General features: G+C 49.1%; 1 protein-coding gene across 1 annotated transcript in view; it reads left to right on the top strand.

Annotated features, from left to right (window-relative positions):
- Window positions 1-22,204, top strand: part of Znf827 (zinc finger protein 827) — a 169,785-nt gene that overhangs the window by 81,452 nt on the left and 66,129 nt on the right. Inside the window, exons 6-7 of the mRNA XM_038313142.1 lie at window positions 8,691-8,930; window positions 10,992-11,049. Of these exons, the coding sequence (XP_038169070.1) occupies window positions 8,691-8,930; window positions 10,992-11,049 (298 nt within the window). The remainder of the gene's footprint in view (window positions 1-8,690; window positions 8,931-10,991; window positions 11,050-22,204) is intronic.

Genomic DNA, 22,204 nt, shown 5'->3' on the forward strand with positions numbered 1-22,204 from the left:
CGGTTGATCCTTCTGACCAGCGCCCTTCCATCCGTTCTTCATGTGCTAAGTGTGCGGTGCACATGCCTTCCTTCCAGACATTGGCCTCAGGAAGGGAGAGTAGCAGTTCCCCTCTGCTCTACCTGGCCTCAGGTAACGCTTGTGATACACATACACCAGACATGCCAGCTACACTGGCCCTGTGCTGATGAAAGAGGATCAAAGGTGTGGGAAGAGCCATGCCCTCCTGAGACCTCAGTCCAGAGCGGAGCAGGCCTGTGAGAATTCATGGTGGTGGTGTCAAATACCAGGTGTATATCTGGGACAGCGGAGAGAGAATGCCGGTCGGGAAGACATGGGGGCTTCTAAAAGGGGTTTGCCATCTGAATTCATTTTCTTTCTCAGATATTTAAGTTTGACTTCACCACCAAGAGACTAGCTGAAGAATCTTTGCTTTACGGATGACCTAGTCAACCTGGCATGTGACGGAAAGTCCGAGCTGGAGAGCGGATGGGGCTCATGCCTAGTGGTGCGGTTGCTCCTGGGGAAGGTCGCCAAGCGTAGAGATGGATGTTGGTGATGGTAGAGTGAATGACACCCGTGTGTACATTTAAAATGGCTAACTCAGGGGAGGGATGGAGAGATTGCACAAGTTTGAAAGGTTCTTCGGACCTTAGTTATGTCCTCAGCACCCACAAAGAGCTGGACTTGCGGTCGCAACATAGAGGTACGAGAGGCAGACGGATCCCTAGTGCGCAACCAGCTCTTCTAGTCTGGTTAGGGAGCTCCAGGCCAGTCAGAGACTCTGCCTCAAAAGGAGGCAGATGGCATTTCCGAGGATGATACTAGATTTGTCCTCTGACCTCCACATGCACACACACATGAACATAAGCATGCACACACTACACACATCCAAACATAAAGAAAAACATATGGTCAAAATGGTAATTTTTAAGGAAGGCTCAGTCATCTCAACAAGAGTAAACTATGAAAGTGAGAGATAGGTCAGGTGATGCAGGTCTGTAACCCCGCTGCATGGGAGACTGCAGGCCTGTAACCCTGCTGCATGAGAGACTGCAGGCTTGTAACCCTGCTGCATGGGAGACTGCAAGCCTGTAACCCCTCTGCGTGGGAGACTGCAGACCTGTGACCCAGCTGCATGGGAGACTGCAGGCCTGTAACTTTGCTGCATGGGAGACTGCAGACCTGTGACCCCATTGCATGGGAGACTACAGACCTGTGACCCCGCTGCATGGGAGACTACAGACCTGTGACCCAGCTGCATGAGAGACTGCAGGACTGTAACCCCACTGCATTGGAGACTGCAGGCCTGTAACCCTGCTACATGGAAGACCGCAGGACTGTAACCCCACTGCATGGGAGACTACAGGCCTGTAACCCTGCTGCATGGGAGACTGCAGGCCTGTGACCCCGCTGTACCAGAGACTGGGGCAGGAGGCTCACAATATCAAGGCTTTCCTGAACTACAGAACAAGTCCAAACTTATCTTAATGAGATCCTTTCTTAAACATTTTTAGATGAATGCATAGTGGTAGCAATGAAATCGGCATTGTGAAGAAGGACTGGGGGTACAGCTCAGGACAGAATTCTTGCGGAGCGCACACAAGTTCAGTCTCGAAGGAAGAGAAAGAGGGTTAGTTGGCCGTTGACTCCATGTAACCTAGGCTGCCTTCAACTCAGGATCTTCTTGCCTCAGCATCCCAAATGCTGGGTTTCAGGCATGCTCCATCTCACTACTGCACCCAGAGGGGATTTTGACGGTTTCGTTAAAGGGAACTTCACAGCCTCTGTCCTAACAGACACATGCAGAAGGGGTTCAGAAGGAAGAGAATGACTTAAGAGACACTACTGTGAAGTGTGCCCTGCATTTCCCTTATCCTGGTGTGTGACGTTTGTCCCTGACATCCAGAGGGGAGAATGGGCTGCATGCTGCTCTTGTGACATGGCCCTGGTAGGGACGCATTGACTACACTTTGTCCTTTCAATCCTGTAAAGAAATGACGGTTTCCCTTGGCCCACACCTCGACCAGTTCCCACTAGAGGCCTGAGTGAGTTTACCTTAAATGTTGTCCAGTGTAAATGGATGGGACTTCAGCACAAAGGGGGATGGGTGGCCATGGGTAGGAGCAGGACAGTGGAGGGACTGAGTGGCCCCAGGCTTTCAGGAGCTCACCTGTGTGAAGGCAACTGCGGGGAAGAGAGAGATCTTGGCTAAGTCTCTGCTGAGGAACACCTGCTGACCCAAAGGTGAACACTGCTGTGCAGCAGGACAGCAAGGGATCTTTCTCGTGGCTTCACGTGTCCCTCCCCATGCTTCTCTGGTCTGAAAGAAGAAAACTGTGAGAATGGGAAAGGCAGCTCCTCTCTCCTGCCCTGCAGTGGACCACGGAAGACTTTCCTGGGCCGAGACACGACTCGCCTTCTGAGGATGAGCTCTCAGTGGCCCAGCGCATGGCATTAAGGCTTCCGGTTTCTGAATCCGGAGTGCTTTGCTGTTTAATGGGTTGTAGTTCTTGTAATTAGCTGAGAATGATCAGGTTATAGGCCTTACCAGACTTTTCACCCAGCAGACGGGACGGAGCAGATTCAGAGAGTGGGAGTCAGAAGTGAAAGCTGCTTTTGTTCCGCTCTACAAATGCACTTAATTCAGGACACCAGGTCTCCCGCTTCACCTTGGCATCCCTGAAGTCAGACTACATGATACCCCCCAACACCCCAGGAAGAGTCCATTACCACCTTTGGCCTGGGTTCCTGGGTGTCCTTACAAACTATATTTTAATTTCACCTTTTGTATTAAAGGAACATTTGTCTTCTCAGGAATCATCCAGATTTGCACTGCCTGAGGGCAAGTACAAGACCAAGATTAAACCGATTGTAGAGTGGCAGATTCACTGACCAATGAGAGAAGAGAGTGTGAGGGCTAGTGGGACAGGGCTTCCCCTGTACCCCTTCTGCAACCAAGCTGGGTTTGAGTGGGATTTATCCAGTTCCCCTCCCCACGCTGCTAGGGGTCAGAGGACATGTCACTGCACCGTCCCAGTCACAAGCTGGACACCCGCATCTGTTTATGGGCATTGTCTCCTTAAAAAAAAATAGGTAGGCCGGGCGGTGGTGGCGCACGCCTTTAATCCCAGCACTCGGGAGGCAGAGGCAGGCGGATCTCTTGAGTTCGAGGCCAGCCTGGTCTACAAGAGCTAGCTCCAGGACAGGCTCTAGAAACTACAGGGAAACCCTGTCTCGAAAAAAAAAAAAAAATAGGTGTGTGTCACTTTATTACACTTATCAAAGGAAAATTAGAGAATGGAGCATTTCTGTGTATGGTCACGCAGAACCTGCTTCTCCTGCATCATAATTGGTTAAGGCTGGTGTGTGTGTGTGTGTGTGTGTGTGTGTGTGTGTGTGTGTGGGAGTGTGTATGCATGTGTGTGCGTGTGTGTGTGCATCTGTGTGTGTATGCATGTTTGTGTGTATGTGTAGGGCACGTGTGTGAAGGTTAAACATCAACCTTAGGTGTTGTTCCTCAGGATTTGTCTGCCTTGATTTTGAGCCAGGGCTTCTCTTCGGTTTGAGGTTCACCCAGTAGGCAAGCCCCAAGAATCCACCTGTCTCCACCTCCCCAGTATTGAGCTTACTTTGAGAACTCACTGACTGCCATGCCTGACCTTTGTACATGGGTGTTAGGGGTCAAATTCAAGGCAAGTTCTTTCCTGACAAGTGTGGCCCTACCCCCTTTTAGTCTTATAGATTCCTTGGGACAGAAATTAGTGCTTGTCCTATTAAGAGACCCTCAAACCTTTTCTATTGTGTGCGTGCATAGGTCCTAGAAGTGAACACTTAGCCTTGGTGCGAGTGGATGGTAAGAACCAGTAGGAATGATTAATTCAACCATTGTCGTGTGAGAATGTTGCCAGGCAAACAGGAGCTGAGCAGGGGACAGTGGTATTTGGAGCAGACACCTGTGTTCCCAGGTCAGACCGACCTCTGGTCCTAGGCCAGACTTGTTCAGGCAACCTGGCTGGGCTTGTGATTAGCATGGGGTGGGTCCCCATTGGAACATAAAAGGAACTTTTCCTTTCTTGCTCTGGATGAAGGTTTTTATTTATTTTTGCACGTATTTATTTATTTATATATTTTTATTTTTTTTTTAGACATAGTTTTCTCTGGGTAGCCCTGGGTGTCCTGAAAATAGCCCCGTAGAGTAGATCAGAGTGGCCTTGAACTCAGAGTTCAAGTTCAAGTTCAAGTGCCCCCACCTCTGAGTGCTGGGACTAAAGGCCTGCATCATCAAGCCTGACTGAGTGCTGGGACTAAAGGCCTGCATCATCAAGCCTGGCTGAAGTTTTCAATTTGTTGTTGTTGTTGAGTGAAAATTGAATGTGGTAGAAATTTCAGAAGAATGACTTTCTACTAGATTGATTGTTTGTCCCTCCCCAAGAAAAGTGGACAATGTCTTGTGTGTGTGTGTGTGTGTGTGTGTGTGTGTGTCTGTCTGTCTGACTGTATGTCTGACTATCCGTCAGTCACTCTGTGTGTGCGTGTGTGGAGGCCAGAAATTGATCTTCGGTCTGACACTCCCTTTATCTGTCTATCTATCATCTATCTATCTATCTATCTATCTATCTATCTATGATATTTTGTTTTCTCATAGTCATAAAGTATTTTTATTTTTCTTTCTCTGTCCAACTGCAGGTTCCCCTCCCTCCAGTCTTCACAGCCCCTCCCCCCACTGCCCCTCTCCCCCACGTCCACTCCTTCCATTTCCCTTCAGGAAAGAGCAGCCCTCCCCGGTATATCAGCTGAGCCCAGCACAATGACTTAACGAGTTACGCCAAGGCTGGGCACATAACCACATTTCAGGGCTGCATGAGACGCCAGCAGGAGGAAAGGGTTCTCCCACTCCCACTGTGAAGAGTCTCACTGGAACACCACGCTGTGCGTCTGTAACATACATGCAGAGGACCTAGCTGAGACACACAGACTCCCTGGTTGTTACTTCAGTCTCTGTGAGCCCCTACGGGCCCTGCTTAGTTGACTCTGCGGGCTGTGTGTCCATGGTGTCCTTGACCCCTCTGACTCCTGTAGCCCTTCCCCCCACTCTTCTGCAGGCTCCTCCCAACTCCGCCAATGTTTGGCTGTGGGTCTCCGCATCTGCTCCCATCAGTTGCTAGATGAACCTCTCTAATGACGATTGGGCCAGGCATCAATCTATCAATCCATGAGTATAGCAGAATATCATTAGGGATCATTTCATTGACTTTTTTCAGTCATGTTAGCCTCTATCCTAGGTCTCTGGGCCCTCCAGCCTCTGGGTCCTGACACTCCAGGCAGTGTCAGGGGTGGGTTCCCCTTTCATATCTTGGTATTTTTGAGACAGGGCCTCACTATGTCACCCTGGCTATCCTGGATCTCACTATGTAGACCAGGCTGTCCTTGAACTAACAGAGATCTGCCAGTCTCTGCCTCCCAAGTACTGGGATTAAAGGTGTGCACCTTCACGCCAGGTTCCGCCTTAGTTTTTTGAGCCGGGGTCTACCACTGTTAATTTAGAATGCGTCGTTAGTTCAGCTGTCTCTGCTCCCTCCCTCTGTTGGTTACAGACATATGACACCATGCCTGACTTTTACATGGGTGCTGGGGATCTGAACTCCTGTTCTCATGCCCTCCACAGCAGACGTTTTGCCAACTGAGCTGTCTTCTCAGCCCAGGAGTCATGTTTGGTTGTTGAAGGTCGAGTGCGGTGCTGCTTGGTACTTAAGCCTCCTCACAGATCACAGCACAGTGGGGCCAGCAGAGCTCACAGAGCTCACACTGCTACCCTGGCCAAGGAGGAGTGGGGTGGGCTGAGGGTGCCGTAGCAGGTGGGAGCGTTCACTGCTCTTGAAGGGGACCCAGCAGCACATGGCAGTTGTAACCCTGCAATACCAGTTCTGGGGACCCCGACACGCTCTCTGGCCTCATCGGTGCCGGGCACACACAGTGGACACACCGGGCACACACAGTGGACACACCGGGCACACACAGTGGACACACCGGGCACACACAGTGGACACACCGGGCACACACAGTGGACACACTTATATGTAGGAAACAAAAAGGGCGAGGAAATGCTTGGTGAGGCTGCATGGGAAACAAAGGACCGGGCGGTGCTGACTGGTGATGCCAGGCTTGCCCACTCACTCGTCAGCTTGTACTGCTCCCCGCACATCTGGGGTCCATCAGGGAGATTAAGGATGCTAAAGGTTTTGATCAGAGGTCAGCGCTTCGGGCACTTTGAAAAGGTTGATGTGAGGACAGAAAGCACTTCCATGCAGATCATACCGGAAGCCACCCCAAGTTGGCCTGAAAAACGAATTGTTCCGATCAAGTCTGGGTGCAAGCAGTCACGTGGCTTTTAATCTGGGGTCACAGACGGGGACCTGCGGGTGGAGGAGGAGATGGATACACGGTGGATCCTCTTCCCAACTTCACTCTCTCTGGTGCGGAGACTCTTTAAGTCAGCCAGTCTCATTGTATTGGTCCTGGCATTCCTCTGTGTGTGTCCTCGGGCTCCAGAGAGACTTGGTAGTGTGAAGGTCAGAGCCACCGTGGTGTACCTGTGACCCTGACCCCACTGTTTAGTTTCCACATACTGAATACTTTGTGGGAAAATGAAGAAGGAAATGTGGGCAGATGATCCAGCTGAAGGCTAGGATGTCTGTGGGGTCATCACATCCCTAGGGCAGGGAGCCAGCACCCCGGAAAATTGCTGATCTGTAACTGACAAGGTTTTCTGCTCTACTCCTCCACTCCCTTCCTCCTCCTAGTTTCTCTCTCTTTCCTCCCACCCCCTCCATTCCCCTCTCTCCCTCCTCCTTTTCTTCCCTCACTTTCTCTTTTTCATGCCTGACTGAATCCGCGAACTCAAATTTTATGCGCTATTTAGATCTACAGAGGGGAAAACAGTTTGTCGGTAAGAGGGGGAGGGGGGACAATCTAGATGAAATATCCTAGTGCCCAAAGGTCAACTGTTGGCCAGAGAATTAGCAGGTTTTTCACAAGAATCGTGTGTAATACATTAGGAAGAGAAACAAAAAATTAGCACTCTAGTGATAAGCTCGCATTGGTAACCACAGATTAATTTTAATGGAGTTTAATTTGAAGTGCTCTTGTGTTCGCTTGTTTGTTTCTAACTGCTCCACACGGCACTTATTTGACTTCCCTCCCAGCTCCGCTCAGCAGTTTGCGGCACCTATGGCTCCCTCCCCATTGTTGGACTGACTCAGGAGTCAGTGCCCGGGAAGACTGTTCTGTCAGTTGTCAGAAGACTGTTCTGTTCTGTGCATTCTCCGCCTCTGCTATGCAGCTGTGTGGCATACCGAGAAACTCGGTAGCTTCTTCGTGCGGTTGTTGTGGTGGTGGTGGTTGCCGTCATAGCCTGGTTCAGGGGTTTCATGCCCACCACGCTGAAGTGGGAGGACCTTGCCTTGCCTTGTCTTACTCTGTGCAGCTCTTTGGCCGGTTGCACGGCAACTCAGAGTCTTCCTTGACTCTGTCCTTTCCTGTCTCTAAGAAGGACCCTTGTCACTGGCTCTAGGGTTTTTCTGGGTTATCCACTAAAACTTCATCTTGGGTCCATAGTCACGTCTGTGAATGCTTTTCCCCAAGCTGGACCGTGTTCACAGGGTCTCATGGTAGGATGCTGGGATACTGCTCAACCCACTGCCTGTCTGTCCTTTAGCTAAGTGTCCCAATCATCTCTGATTTTTGTCTTCCAGGGTGCTGTGTACTCAGTAGTACACTAATACATGTTTACTGGTTTGGAAATGTGACTTTGTTTTGAAATGGTCTAAATTCATGCCTGGATGAAGCAACCTACCTTGGTCCAGGCATGTCCTGCGCTTCACTCCAGGAGTGCATGACCAGAGACACCCGGGCTCGCAAAGCAAATGAGTGTTTCACACTAACGTTGGGTCATCTAGAAACTTGGAGGAAGGAAGAGCGGTTGTGATCTGCCCCTCCTTCTGGGCTCTGAGACTGCTTCTAGGTGTACATCTGGGCTTCAGTTAACTTGAGAAGTGGTCTCAAGCTTTAGTAGCCCCCAGCAAGGCAGAAATGCCTCCAAAGAATCCACCCAGTTTGACCTTTGTCATTTAGATGCCTTCTTAGAGAGAAAACCCTTGATGCGGGCTTTAGAGACAGGGAAGAAGTCATTTTAGTAAGCTCGCTCTTATCTGAGTCGCTGAAACTGGCTGAGCTATAAAGCCAGAACAGTCGCTGGCTGCTTTCTCTGTTTACAGTCAGCCCTGGACTTAGGGTTGGTCAGGGAATCCCTCACCAAGAAACCTGATGTTCTAGGCAGCCAGGCTGTTAACTCTGTGACCTTGGGCCGACCACTCAGTTTCTCAGGCTATCTATCCTGTTTCCAGTGTTTTTTCTGGCAGCCAGGTGGGTGGAGCTAATGGTTTCACACTGTGTCCTAGCGTCCTGTGGCACCCACTCTCCTAGACTCTTTTCTAACACAAACCTCATGGCTTTCTTTGTAATTAGCGATTGAGTTGGCTGGGGATACACCTCAGGGTGGAGCATGTGCGCCCCTTGCATGCGCTGGGCCCTGGGTTCAAGTCCCAGCACAACAGACAAAAAGACGGCAGAAACTGGGTTTGCTTCCGAATGAAGGACGGCTCTGGTTTCTCTCACCCACCTGCTTGCAGCGGAAAGCTACAAGGAGACACAGGCAGTGAAAGTTAAAGAGGAGCCCATGGAGGTGGACATCCAGGACTCCCCAGTCCCCATATCTCCCAGCCGGACCGTTGGCTACAGCACTTTAATGGGGCGAGAGAAAACTGAACCCTTACAGAAGCTTCCAGAAGGTAGAGTTCCCCCGGAGAGGAATCTCTTCAGCCAGGACATCTCCGTGAAGATGGCTTCTGAGCTTCTTTTTCAGCTCTCGGGTAGGTGAACTGTGGGACATGTCACTGGCTGGAAAGCCCTTCTTGGGAGGGGGAGGTAACCCACACCATAGGGGGTTTGGAAGGATCTGTTTTGTGTATACAGCAGTAATGGTTAATGAGGTATTGCCAAATCGGATTCCTAACTCACTTTTAGAAAATGTTAGGATTTTATTTTTGTGGCGGTCAGATGACAGCTTTTGGGAGCTGCTTCCCTCCTCCCAGCACATCGGAGCCCAGAGGTAGAGCTCAGACCCTCACATTTGGCAGCAATCCCTCTACCTGCTGAGCCCTCTCACCTGCCCCAGCTGGCTTTAACATGGCTGGAAATTAGAGCTGTGTGCAGTTCCCTGGTGATCCCTTTGGCCAGGCTCAAACATGTACCTCTGGGAAGGTGTTGATCTTATTCACGACCATTTCTTTCTAATGGCAAAAGAGAAACTTCCACAGCTCCAAGAGAGCCTGTATTGCTGGGAAAAATCATGTTGTCTGAATTAGTAAAATTTTTATTATATCTTGCTGAAAAAAAAATTAAAAAGAGAGAGAGAGAGAGAGAGAGTAAAAAGTGGAAGCACGAAGGCCATCTCCAGCTGTAGTCTAAGAGGTGTTTTTGTAGATTAACCTTTTTTCCTTCAAATGCTTGGAATCCAGAGGTGCGGGAATGTAGCCCTGTGAGGGGCCTGGTACCTGAGCTGTGCTTTCTGTCTGCTTTTCCAAGCTTCTACCATTTGTCCCCAGGGAATCTGCTGTCCTGCTCCCCCTAGACCGTGAAGACTGGTTTTGTGTGTTTACAAGACTGGTATTCTGGCAGACACACACACCACCCCTCATCTGGGTCTTCATGGAGTTTTCCCATCAGTCATTTCTCACTGAAGTTTGATAGAGCAGACAGCCTTCACATCCCTGTTACATATGGCACTGTTATACCCCTTAGAAACAGGCAGGAAGCAAGCTGAAGTCCGTGCCACCCTGACAGGTCAGCTTCTCCGTGGCCTGGTGACACCGCCACAGCTGAGTGGCTCTCAGTGACACTGAGATTCTCTACAGTGGTGGCGATCACAAACTCAGTAAGCTTTAAAGGGCCTTGCTCATGCTGTCCCTTTTCTAAAGGCCTAGGCACATCTCAAAGCAAGGCTCCATAGATAGTGACCAGCTGAAGGCAGGACTGTGTGGCTCTGAGAGGACCCACCCTGGCACAGTCACAGCCTAGGTGACCCCAGACAAGTCATCCTGCCCAGACTGCATGCTAGCTAGCATCTGTGGATGCTGACAGGCCATCCAGATCCTCCCTTGCTGTCACTGTTGGAAGGAGGGGAAGGAGGTGTGCGTGTAAACACACATGACTGCCTTGTTTACATTTTGCAAAAAGTCCCCAAGATGAGATTTTATTTTTTAAACCTACCTGGTCATAAGATCTGAAAGCCGTGTAGGTTGGCCAGGTTTTCTGCAAATGCTTCAGAGAAGCCATCGAGAGCTGTGATGGTCAGGGGAGAGTCCTCACATTTGTGCGGGGGTCAGCGAGGCTATGGTTCAACTTGGTGTTCTTGAAAGCTAATTAAATAATTTCTGACAGCTGCTGGATACAGACCCCAGGATGCGCGAGGAGCAGGCTTACCTCTTGTCTAATGACATCGTTCTGTTCCTGCTGACATTTATTAGAATAAGCAGTCCATGACAGCACCAAGAGCTCTCTGGCCATCCTCGGAAAGAGCCGAACAAGACAGACTGTCGCCAGAGCTAGGGACAGAACAGTTGCCACAACTGCAGTTGGAGGGATTCCCTGAGGAAAACAGGAGTAACCAACTAGGGAAGGATGGGTAGAAAACATGCGTGCGTGTTTGGGTGTGTGGTGTGTACTCGTGCTTACTGAAGCCGAGTTACAACCGGCAGCACCCACACCTAACTCTCTAGTTCTGTTTGATCAGTGTTTAGTAGTTTTGTGGATGCATCTAGATGCGTTTGATTTCCCCAATAAGATGAGAGAGAAACTGGGTGTTTCTGTCTAAAAGATGGAAGTAAACTGAGCGTAACCCAAGGCGTGTGTTTCATTCTGTCTCCTTACAGAAAAAGTGAGCAAAGAACACAATCACACGAAGGAAAACACCATTCGGACGACCACCAGGTAGGTGACTGCTGTGCCAGGTCACCCCTGTGCCCCGTATGCTGTGTCACCCCTGTGCCTGTGTGCTGTGTCACCCTTGTACCCCATGTGCCATGTCACCCCTGTATCCCGTGTTCCGTGGCACCCCTGTGCCCCAATGTGTCGTGTCACCCCAGTGCCCGTGTCACTTCTGTGCCTGTGTTCCGGGTCACCCCCACGCCCCGTGTGCCGGGTCACCCCCGCACCCCGTATGCCGGATCACCCCCGCGCCCCGTGTCACCCCTGTGCCCCGTGTTCCGTGTCACCCCTGTGCCCTGTGTTCCGTGTCACCCCTGTGCCCCGTGTGCCGTGTCACCCCTGTGCCCCAATGTGCCGTGTCACCCCAGTGCCCGTGTGTCGTGTCACCCCTGTGCCCGTGTCACCCCTGTGCCCGTGTACGGTGTCACCCCCACGCCCCGTGTGCCGGGTCACCCCTGTGCCCCATGTGCTCAGGCCTGTTTCACTCATGCATGGGATGCTCTTCTCCAAACCCTGCGGATTCAGAGGAGTTAGAGCTTTCTCAAAATTTTCTCCCAGAATGCTCAGTTGTTGCAACAAGACAAGCTCCTAGGATAAACAGAGAGACAAACCTTACTGTTTATTAGATATGTACAAGGGACGGGTCGGCTGGCTGGGGAATTTTCCATACGTCATTGTTTTTTATTCCTTACGATACGTTTATGAAGTAGATGCTCTTATCACCTTTGCAGGAGCTTACTTATTTTCTTACTTTTTGGTACTTGGTTCTGAACCTAAAGCCTCTTCCATGGTGAGCAACTGGTAGAAGCGTCTGAACCTGAGGGTTGAAATGGGAGGTGCAGTTTGGAGGCTTAGTCTAGGGCAGGACCAAGGTTCTTCTGGTGGTTATGCGTCGCCCTGGCTCTGCAACCGTGAGCTCGCTGCTATCCCATCGTATTGACTTGAAGCGCTTTCCAGGGGGAAAGGATTTTAGAGCAGACGGAAGACAGTGCCTTCTTATAGTTGCAGGAGGGTGAGTGAGAAGGCTCCGCGGGCAGAGGCTGCCAAGCCCCACCACCCCACGGAGTTCCGTCCCTGGAACCCACATGGTAGGAGAGAATTGTCCTCTGACTTCCGCACGCATGACATGCCTGCCCCACAAACAAGCAGTCAAATGAATTTTTTTAAGTTGCAAGAGCTGGGCACCATGTTGTATCTTGTAGTCCCCACTGCTGGGAGCTAAGGCAGGAGAATTGCTTGAGCCTCGGAGTTAAGGCAGCTTAGACAGCAAAGTGAGACCAAGTGGATCTGAATTACACTGTAGGCAAGGACAGTTCCCATTGGCAGAGGTTCTGCTCAGCCATGTGGATGGCCCACCTTCTGAGAGCACCTGGGTGCTCTCACAGGGCCCTGGAGAACCGCCCTCCATAAAGAGTGAGGTGGGGGCTGGAGAGATGACTGCTCTTCCAGAGGTCCTGAGTTCAATTCCCAGCAGCCACATGGTGGCTCACAACCACCTGTAACGAGATCTGGCACCCTCTTCTGGTCTGTAGGCACACATGCAGACAGAACACTGTATACATAATAAATCTTTTAAAAAGGAAAAGTGAGGTAGATCAGGGGCAGCAAGCACATCTGCAGAGAGCAGCTCTTCCCTGTGCGGGACCATTCCCCACCCTTAGCTTGCTTCCAGCTCAGCCCAAGACAGGAGCCACATGGGAAACCAGGGCCAGATGAGTTTATAGGACAGACATCCAGGAAACTGGTTCAATCAGGAGTTTGCTTTCCTGGGCAAGCAGAGTTGTTTTTTTCTGACTGACCAGTTGACTGGTTTTATATTTTTAATTCTTTGTGTGTGTGTGTGTGTGTGTGTGTGTGTGTGTGTGTATGTGTCTGTGTATGTGTGGGTTTACGTGGGTTTACATATGTGAGGCCACAGGACAACCTTGGAGGAGTTCTTCAAGTGCTTCCTCACTTTGCCTTTTAAGACAAGGTCTCTCAATGGCTTGGATCTCAGCAAGTAGGCTAGGCTGGCTGTCAAGTGTGCCCCAGGACCCACCTGCATTTTTTTTTTTTTAAGTTGGGTTCTGGAAGATTGAACTCAGGTCCTCAATGCAAGTATTTTACAAGCTGAGCCATCTCCCGAGTCCTGTTCTTTCAATCCTTGAAACAAATGATAGATAAATGACCGATTTTCTTTTAGGCTGTAACGACCTCATTGCACCATCAAGTATAGACAGAATTCTCTGGGATTTTACCCCAAGATTTTCTCTTCTACTCAGTTCAGTAGAATTCAGAATATTGGATATCAATGAGAAATGAACACAAAGTCAGTTTGCCTCATCCTGGGCTACATAGTACTAGGGAAAGAACCCTTGTCCTAGAATGGAAGATGGACCGCCCGTCTCTGAAGGGACAGGGCTGGACAACTGGTCCTGTGAAGATGGTCCGCAGATTGTCTGGGTGGAAAGCCTGTTTTGTCTCTGGCCTTGGATGCCCCCGCAGGAGATCTGAGTTTATACAAATGCTCGCTTGCTACCTCCATGGCATCCTAAGTCTGTCTGCTGTGTTCCAGAGTCATAACCTCAAATGGAGTTGCCTTGATCCATAGTCACCCAAGGACAGCAAACTAATGACACATGCTCATTTCACTTTGCTTCCACGGGACCCTTGAAGGTCATAGATCGGCTCCCTAAAGTGGAGTGTGAGTCTGGGCTCTCTTGAGGGGCTTTAATGGGGAACTGCTTTTGGATGGGAGGGGTGGGAGCAGGGAAGAGTCTATGGAGGTTGTGGCTTTGGCTGGAGCCTCCTTCAGCTCAGTCCCCTGGGGGTCCCTGGAGTAGGAGGTGCTACAGAGTCCACACAACCTCTAGTGTTGGCGCCAGATCCTTGTACCCTAAAAGCTGTTTCCTGATGGAGGCTCCCACTGGGAGGGGTTGTCACTAATTATACAGAAGAAAGGAGCAAGGCAGGCCCCCAGCAGCATTCCAGGGAGGCTGCTAGACCCTGAAGAGTATATGCTAAATTCTTACAGAATACATTACAGAGAGGTGTGTGAGACCATGTTGTTTTGTGCTTTTTCCCATGCTCGGGGAGGAGGGAAGAGGACTGAAATATACCTCCGGTATAAACTGTGTTGGCTGGAACTAAAGCATAATTATAGTTAGAAGAGATTTTTATTTTTAAGCATTCAGCAAAAAGGAATCAATCGTAATTTCTTCTCTTGCTGGGAGATTATTATAAGGAAGAAAAACCTAAGTCAGATCCGCCTGAAGCAATGGAAAAGTTGCTTCCTAGGAGCCCCAACCAGACGTGTTCAGAAGCTAGGATTAGATCCAGGGTTTATAATTCCACAAAACCCTGGGTGTGTTTTTATTTATTCTTATACACACCTTGGCCAAATCTACAAATTGATTTTTTTTCACCCCTTACCTCATGGCTTGAATTGGATTCAAGGTAGCCCAACTAATTGTCCCTCACCAAGGACAGAGGAGATGACAGCTCTCCGGTTTCTGATTCTTTCCCGCTTTCAAAGGCCCTTATTTTGTATGCCCAAGGTCAGGGTGGGGTTATATTTTAGGGTATGTTTTGTGGTAGCTCTCAAATAGATTTGTACAAACTCTCCTTTCTCATGTATCTGTGTTTTAGTACTTACTGGGTCAGAGTCTCACCATGTAGCTTGGTTTGACCTGGAACTTTGAGCCTTCCTGCCTCAACGTCCAAGGTACTGGGATTGTAGGGGTGCAGTACCCCACTTGGCTCAGTTATCCCACCTCTAGTGTTTATTTCCTGGAAGAAGCTAACTGTTTAGAACAGTGGCTTACCACAGGACTCTAGAAGTTTCCACCTTCAGGAGTTACTATGTAGTTTATTATGGAGGAGCCCTGGGGGCCAGCCTGCCTGTTCAGTATAGCCACATGGCCTTTCCCTGCCTCTTTCATCTGGATGAATCCACAAGCTCCTGCACTTGGGTTCTCTCCTGCTCCTGAAGTTTGGGGAGTTACAGGGCATGGGGGGCAAAAAGACGCAACTTGAAGAAAGTTGCTGGCTGCCTCCCTATCTTACATAAGGCCATAGCACCCCTCCATTTGTCTATCGCTATTGATTTCTATGTTCATTACACCCACAGGGCCTGTGGGAAAGCACAGTAGTCCCCAGTGAAAGGCACTGCGGCTTGCCATTCCCACCGGCTCTGCTGGGAGGCCAGGGCCAGATGCTGTGCCTGACATCGGATGCTCAAGAAGCCCTCGGGCTGCATGCCCTGCACTCTTAACCCACGGAGTTTCCAGTCCAGCTACCGCAGTGCCCCTCGCCCATACCTCTGTTAGAAAACATCCGATATGGAGAACAGAAAATGACAAGAGACAGCATTTCTTGGCAGTTTGTAAAAGGAGACTTAGAGGAAGCTAAAGGCTGAGGCTAGCCACTAGCACATTCCTGGGTTCATTTGTCTGTTTTTTAATACCTCTGTAAAGGAGAATTTCACAGATGCACGGGGATGGAGAGAGGGGCCAGTCACCGTTTAGACTCTTGTCAGTTCCCACCTGTGTCACTTTATCTGTTTTTCCCTTGTCACCTCTTCCCATAGATTACTCTGAAACAAGTTCTAGGCATGAGAATGCATGTATGTTGTACGCATGCGTGTGTACGTGTGTGTGATGTACATATGCGTGTGTATATATGTGTGCATGTGTATAAGCTTGATCACCTGTGTATGTATGGCACCATGTTTCTTCATCTATTGCTCTCCACTTTAAGCTTCTGAAACACTAGCGTCAGCTTCTGTTCCCGGCTCTTTGTCTTATTTTTATAAAGGTGGAGTCTTACTGTATAGCTCTGGCTGTCCTGGAACTTACTCTGTAGACCAGGCCTTAAACTCCCAGAGATCCCCCTGTCGCTGCCTCCAGAGTGCTGGGATCAAAGGCATGCGCCACTACACCTTTACTAACTGCTTGGCTGACTGCTCCCACGTTTTACGTCAGTCCTGGGAATTCAGACTCCTTGTGCAGAAAGCACTTTATCCACTGAGCCACCTCCCAGCCACCTTTAGATTTTCATTTTAAGAAATGATTTGACTGCTTTTGTTTTTGCTTTTTTTTGTTATGGTGCTGCTCTTGGAGCCGGGGCCTCCGGCAACTGTACGAGTGAGCCACATCCCCAGCAGGAACCGGTTTGAGAGTGCCCTTTCTTATTTTCAAATCCCTAAGACCTTAGAATCAGCTGTGTAAATTAGAACAACTTTCCCAAAAGAAAAGGCAGAAAATAACCCACCAGACTGTACCAGATAGCCAGGCACAAAAATCAATTTACTTAGCAGCTGGAATGATTGGATCATGCGATTCTGCCTTGACCCTGCCCCGCTGCCCTTGTCTGGACCCTTATAAGGGCACCTGCACTGAATGCAGCCTGTAAATTCTCAAGCCGCCATCCTTTCACACATTTAACCTTTAAGAGTCTAGAAAATTCAAGTGTAAGGAGGCCCGGAGGTCTTCTTTGAGAGCGTGTCCTGGGTGTGCCTAATGCCATCTGCCTGACACACAGCGGAGAGAGAGAGTTCTTGCCAGGATCAGGAGAGTAGGACAGACCATGGATGAGTCTAATAAAACCCTAATTTTTATAAATTTGCTTTCCCAGCACATGCCTCGTTTCTATAGGGAGTAGATAACCAGCCATTATGGTCATTTGGCAGATGAAAATACATGAGGCATAATTCTATAACCAGATTCCAAAGTTTAGTAATGGAAAGGAGGCCCGAGTCCTCTGCCATGGCTCATCACCCAGCCAGATGCCGGGCGGGATGGAAGTAGGGAGATGGATTCCCAGAGCGAGCACCGGAGCGAGCATCAGATAGCTCCCGGCAGGTGAAGGAACAGATCCAATGTTGTGTAACACCATGAACTTTGGACAGTGGCTGCCAAGAGGCCTCTCTTATCATTTATTACCTATTCCCATTAATAATCCAGTGTCCATGGGGGGGGGGAGTCAGATTGCAGGCCTAGAAGACAGCATGCACACTTTATTCCATAAAGAGCCACGTGTTTGCATGGATCCTCCTCTTACCCATTACTACTACACAAGAAGTGAAAAAAAAAAAATCAGACACAGACCTGTATTGTACCGTTCAGACCAACACTTAATTTGCCCAATTTTCCAAATCTGAAATGCAGGCTATTTTTCTGTGATCTAGATAATAGCAGAAAACATTGTTTACCAAAAAGACATATTCACTTGATAGTGTCCAATATAGAATTTTCCTGCGTGGTGGCTTGGATGTATGTCCTTAAATATTTATGATTCAGTAACAGAAATTGCACAGATTGATAAAATGTGTCACATGCTGCCTCCCTCCATTCATGCAATTTTCCCTTCTCACTTCTCTGGCAAACCTAAGAGAATAATGGTGTTATTACTTTAAAAGTTGAAAAATCACTTTTGGAATACCGAGTGAGACGGAAGCAATTAAGAAAAGAAATAGGAAACAGCAAATGAAATTTGTGATCTTTTAATCTCTCTTTTTATATTCTATTTACCACTCATGTTTTGTGACTTTATAACTGAATACATAGAGAACATCAGTGCATTTAATATTACACCACTATTAATTTTTGAATTAAGAGACTATAATTTATTTTGTTTTTTTAATGAAGCCAGGGTTGTTTCAGGGCCACATGGTTATCTGCATGAAATTTTAAGATATCCTTTCTCTACATGCTGCCATCTTTCGGAAGATTGTCTCAAGGAATATTTAGATGTTTTGATGTCTCTGATGCCGTCACCCGCTAACCATGATGCTTTTGTGCATGGTGTAGCAGGACGCAGGGCCTGCAGCTAGCCGCCTTGGCATGCACATTGAACGGAGAGTCTTTTCATGGAAATACATCTTCAGGTTATCTTTAAATTTTCATTTTTCAAAGAAACTGAAACTGATTCTTGCAAACAGTTTATTATAGACACGTGAACGCCTTGAAATACTTGGTGCATTATTGCCCATTGTACCTGCCCTCCTCTCTCACTAAGCTGTCTCCTCCCTCGGCTTGTGCATGTGACCTCTGGCCTGGTCTCTCTCATCTGTGGCAGGGATATTAGAGTTGAGATAAGGCTCTCAGGGAGCTGCCCAGGCGGTGTGACTCTGAAGGGGCAGGGTCTGAAGAGGCCGCTGGTGCCTTCCCTTCAAACTGTGCACTGGTGTGTTCCTCCTACTGGCTGACACTAGTCTTTTGTCTAACTCTGGAGAGTCTGGGATGAAGGTAAATGCTGAAGTCTCAGTGAGGAAATAGCCATCGTCCGTGACAGGCACAGCAGCCAGTGGCAATAGAACCGAAGGCAGATAGATGTAGTTTGGGTGCTGACCTCAACCCTGCTCTTATCTGGGGTTTTCTCTGGAACTTGCCCAAAGCTGTTACTAGAAATCCAGCAAATAGGCAGCAGCTGACTTGTCCCCGTGGAACAGCTCTCGAGTGACAGCAGGCCACAGGGTGTCTGTGTTGTGTGGAAGTGGTCCCTGCACCACTGCAGGGAGGGCGGAGCCCCCCTGGTGGCTTCTCACGGAAAGCCCCATCCTAGTTTCTGTGAGAAGTCACATTCTCCCTGGAGACCTGGTCGTCTAGGAGTTGACATTTCACGTTCCCGGGTGTGCCGGGTTCCCTTCGTTGGTCAGCCGGTGGCTTGGGATGCCCTGATCTGGCCTCTTCACTTCAGCGGCCCTGACAAGGCCTGCATTGTGCACCCTGCTCTGGGAAGTTCCCTGGCCCCTTTTGGATGAATGCTGAAGCAGGGCCACAGGAACCTGGGCCCTGAACCTTGGTGTTAGGTTCTGTGTATTGGTCCACCTTTAGAAAGACCAGAATAGATGTCGCTGTACATTTCAAAGACAACAAGAACCATCGCACGTGTGTGTCTGAGCTATTTTCCCTGAAGCACACAGTTTTTCTCCCGCCGTGTTTTGTTGTTGCTGGTGCTGTGTTCTGTTTGGGAGTTGGTTTGCCTGTTTGTCTCCTGAAGCCTCCCTGCCTTGCCTAATGTCTGCACTCGGGAGACCTGCGCTGAAGGTTACAGTGTTGCTAGGTTGTTTCTGTTTCTGTGGTTTGGCTTTTTACAACTGTCACTCCACAGTCATGCTTCGAAAGGCCTTTTTTTTTAAAAAAAAGTAAGATCTAAAAATCATCAAATGGCATAGTTTTTCTGTGAGGTTTTCAAGATAACTGACTTTCGGAGTATATAGAATATACACTTAAGTAATCACCATTGATGTTACTTCTACTGGGAGAGCCCATTGCTAAATTGTGATGGTTGTATTGGCAATGGGTGTATTTGTGGAATTTATTTTTATGTACTCAAAAATTACCCAAAACAGGACCTTGCCATATATACAGTTTATAATCTTAGTTTACCTAGGACTATGTTATGCAGTATGTTTGCGTTAGTCAGTGTAACTCAGTATTTTCCTTTTAAGATTTGCTAGTATTATTCAGCATTGCCATATGTCATACTTTACTTAATCAACCCCCTGAAGATTCAGTCTCCAGTCCTTTCCCACCGTTCTGATGCTTGTGTTTGTTTCTGACAGAGGCATCATGTGCTTTAGGCTAATGTTCTACCGCGGAGCCGTGCCAGAGAGCCGCGCCACAGCGCTGTGCCACAGGACTGTTTAAGTTTTATTACAAGAGAGAGTCCGTGTGTGTGCATGCGTGCGTGCCTGCCTGTCTGTGTGAATGTTCACACCACCGTGCACACATGTGGAGGTCAAAGGACAGCTTTCGGAAGCCAGTTCTCACCTTGTACCCTGTGGGGTCCGAGGGTTGAGCTCAGATCCTTGGAATCAAGTGCCTTTCCCCACTGAGCTATCTCACTAGCTCCGCTTCCTGATTCTCTGAACATATGTCTCTGTAAGGATGCTCCCAGCATGCCACTTCACACCTTACAGAGTGAGCAACACCACCAGTTCTTCATTGTTGAGAACTTCTGCTGTCAGATGAGGGCCCTATCAGAGCTCACCCTCCCAGAGCACCCACCCAGAGCATCCTCCCAGAGCTCACCCACCCAGAGCTCACCCTCCCAGAGCACCCACCCAGAGCACCCACCCAGAGCACCCTCACAGAGCTCACCCACCCAGAGCTCACCCACCCAGAGCTCACCCACCCAGAGCACCCTCACAGAGCTCACCCACCCAGAGCTCACCCACCCAGAGCTCACCCACCCAGAGCACCCTCACAGAGCTCACACACCCAGAGCACCCTCACAGAGCTCACCCACCCAGAGCACCCTCACAGAGCTCACACACCGAGAGCTCACATACCGAGAGCTCACACACCCAGAGCTCACACACCCAGAGCACCCACCCAGAGCACCCACCCAGAGCATCCTTCCAGAGCTCACCCACCCAGAGCACCCACTCAGAGCTCACACACCGAAAGCTCACCCACCCAGAGCACCCTCCCAGAGCAGCAGCAGGGGCGGGGTCAGTGTGCCTGGGCACCTTTGGCCCGCAGCCCCGCTCAGGAGCCCCCTCTCACTGAGCTGCAGTACCAGTCTGTTTTTAGGGCACATGCCTGCTAACCTTTGCCGGTGTCCAGAGACTAACCCACAGTTTGCTCTCCTCAGTCTCTAGTTCTGAAAATGTATCCAACACAGTGGATCGTCAGGCTCCGAAACCCTGTTCTGAGCTCTCGAGAGGTCTCTGTTTATTATGTGCCTTTTAGGCTTGGATAAAGAATTTCCAGTCTCAGAGAGTCAGGGTGGGAACTCATGACGCTGCCTGGGATGATTTTTCTCCCAAATTGCTCTTGGCTGCCGTCCAGGACTAGCGATAGAAGGTGAGATCTCTCAGGAGATGGGTCCTCCTTTCTGAAGTCCTGAGAAGAGACGGGGTCATTCCCCAGCTCCACTAAGCCAGTGTCCTTTTTCGTTACCGTCCATTACTTAGAACCGTGTTACAAAACAAACATACAATGACGTGCTCATGTGCTTGCATGTATTTACATACGCTAATAAATCTCTTATTCTAAATTGTTAACAAATAAATTAATCAAAGAATGTGATAGTTAAGGATAATTAAATAATTAACAAAATAGGCACTCCCTTAGAAAGAAGAAAATTGGAGTAATCATGAAAATGAAGTTGAGGACCAGCAATGTGCTCGCTCAAGGGTAGAAGGCTTGCCTAGCAGGCGTGAAGCCCCGGTCCAGCCCCAGCATAGCTGGCGTGCCGTGATCACCTGCCATCCCAGTACTCCTGAGTTGGGGGCAGGAGGACCAGGTCAGGGCCACCCCTGAACACACAGCAGGTTTCCTGCAGCCTGGGATCTATGAGAGGCAGAGGAATTTTAAGCGGTGGTGGGGTGTTAAATTGAAACGAAATACAAATTAGGTAGTCCTGACTCAGAAATCTGAAATGTTTCAAAGCTCAAAGTTTTGTTCTCCAACGTAGCACCACATATGGAAAATTCCACGTCTGTCTTCATGTGATAGGTCACCGTCAAAACACAGATGCACTAAAATTATTGTGTATGATTACCTTCCCATGTAGGACGTATAGGACCCAAAATGGATTTCCTGTTTAGATCCGGGTTCTGTCCGCAAGGCACCTTTCTTTACACGAAGATACTCCAAAGCGCGCCTTGTCTCGGGCGTTCCAGGAACACTCAGCCTGCAGTGTTACTTGGTTCTTTTCTTTCTTTCTTTTTTAATGGGAAGGTACACAGGTGTCTCAGCGGTTTGGTACTGACATTTAAGCATAGCTGTTCTCGTACCACAGACTTCCTCCTGCACTTCAGTTCCTTGAGGAGCACTGTAAAGAATCCAGCACTTCCCTAGTCCTCATCTTGGAAAAATCTCATCCTCTAAATATGATATATTCAGGAAGCTTTCGGAAGAAAAACGGTTGTGTTCTTTAGCCAAGCTTGTAGTCTGTTACTGTAGCAAGCCGTAGCCTTTGTGTAGACCTTCCCAGTCTGTTATTTCCTCCGGTTTCCTTATCTAGACATGGAGATTCCATACAGGAGCTCCCTGTAGCCGCTCGCCTTTGGTCATGGCGCATTGTGTGTGGGCAGAGAGTCTTTAACTGGCGTTAGATGAATCCTTGGGGTAGCTGTTTTGTCAACTGTCTCTTGTGGCTTTTGGAGACATACATGGAAGATTGTTCTCTCAGCTACAGCTTCCTGATCGCTTCAGAATGAGCTCAA

Source organism: Arvicola amphibius, chromosome 15 (assembly GCF_903992535.2).
Source record: "Arvicola amphibius chromosome 15, mArvAmp1.2, whole genome shotgun sequence".
Classification (NCBI taxonomy): Eukaryota; Metazoa; Chordata; class Mammalia; order Rodentia; family Cricetidae; genus Arvicola; species Arvicola amphibius.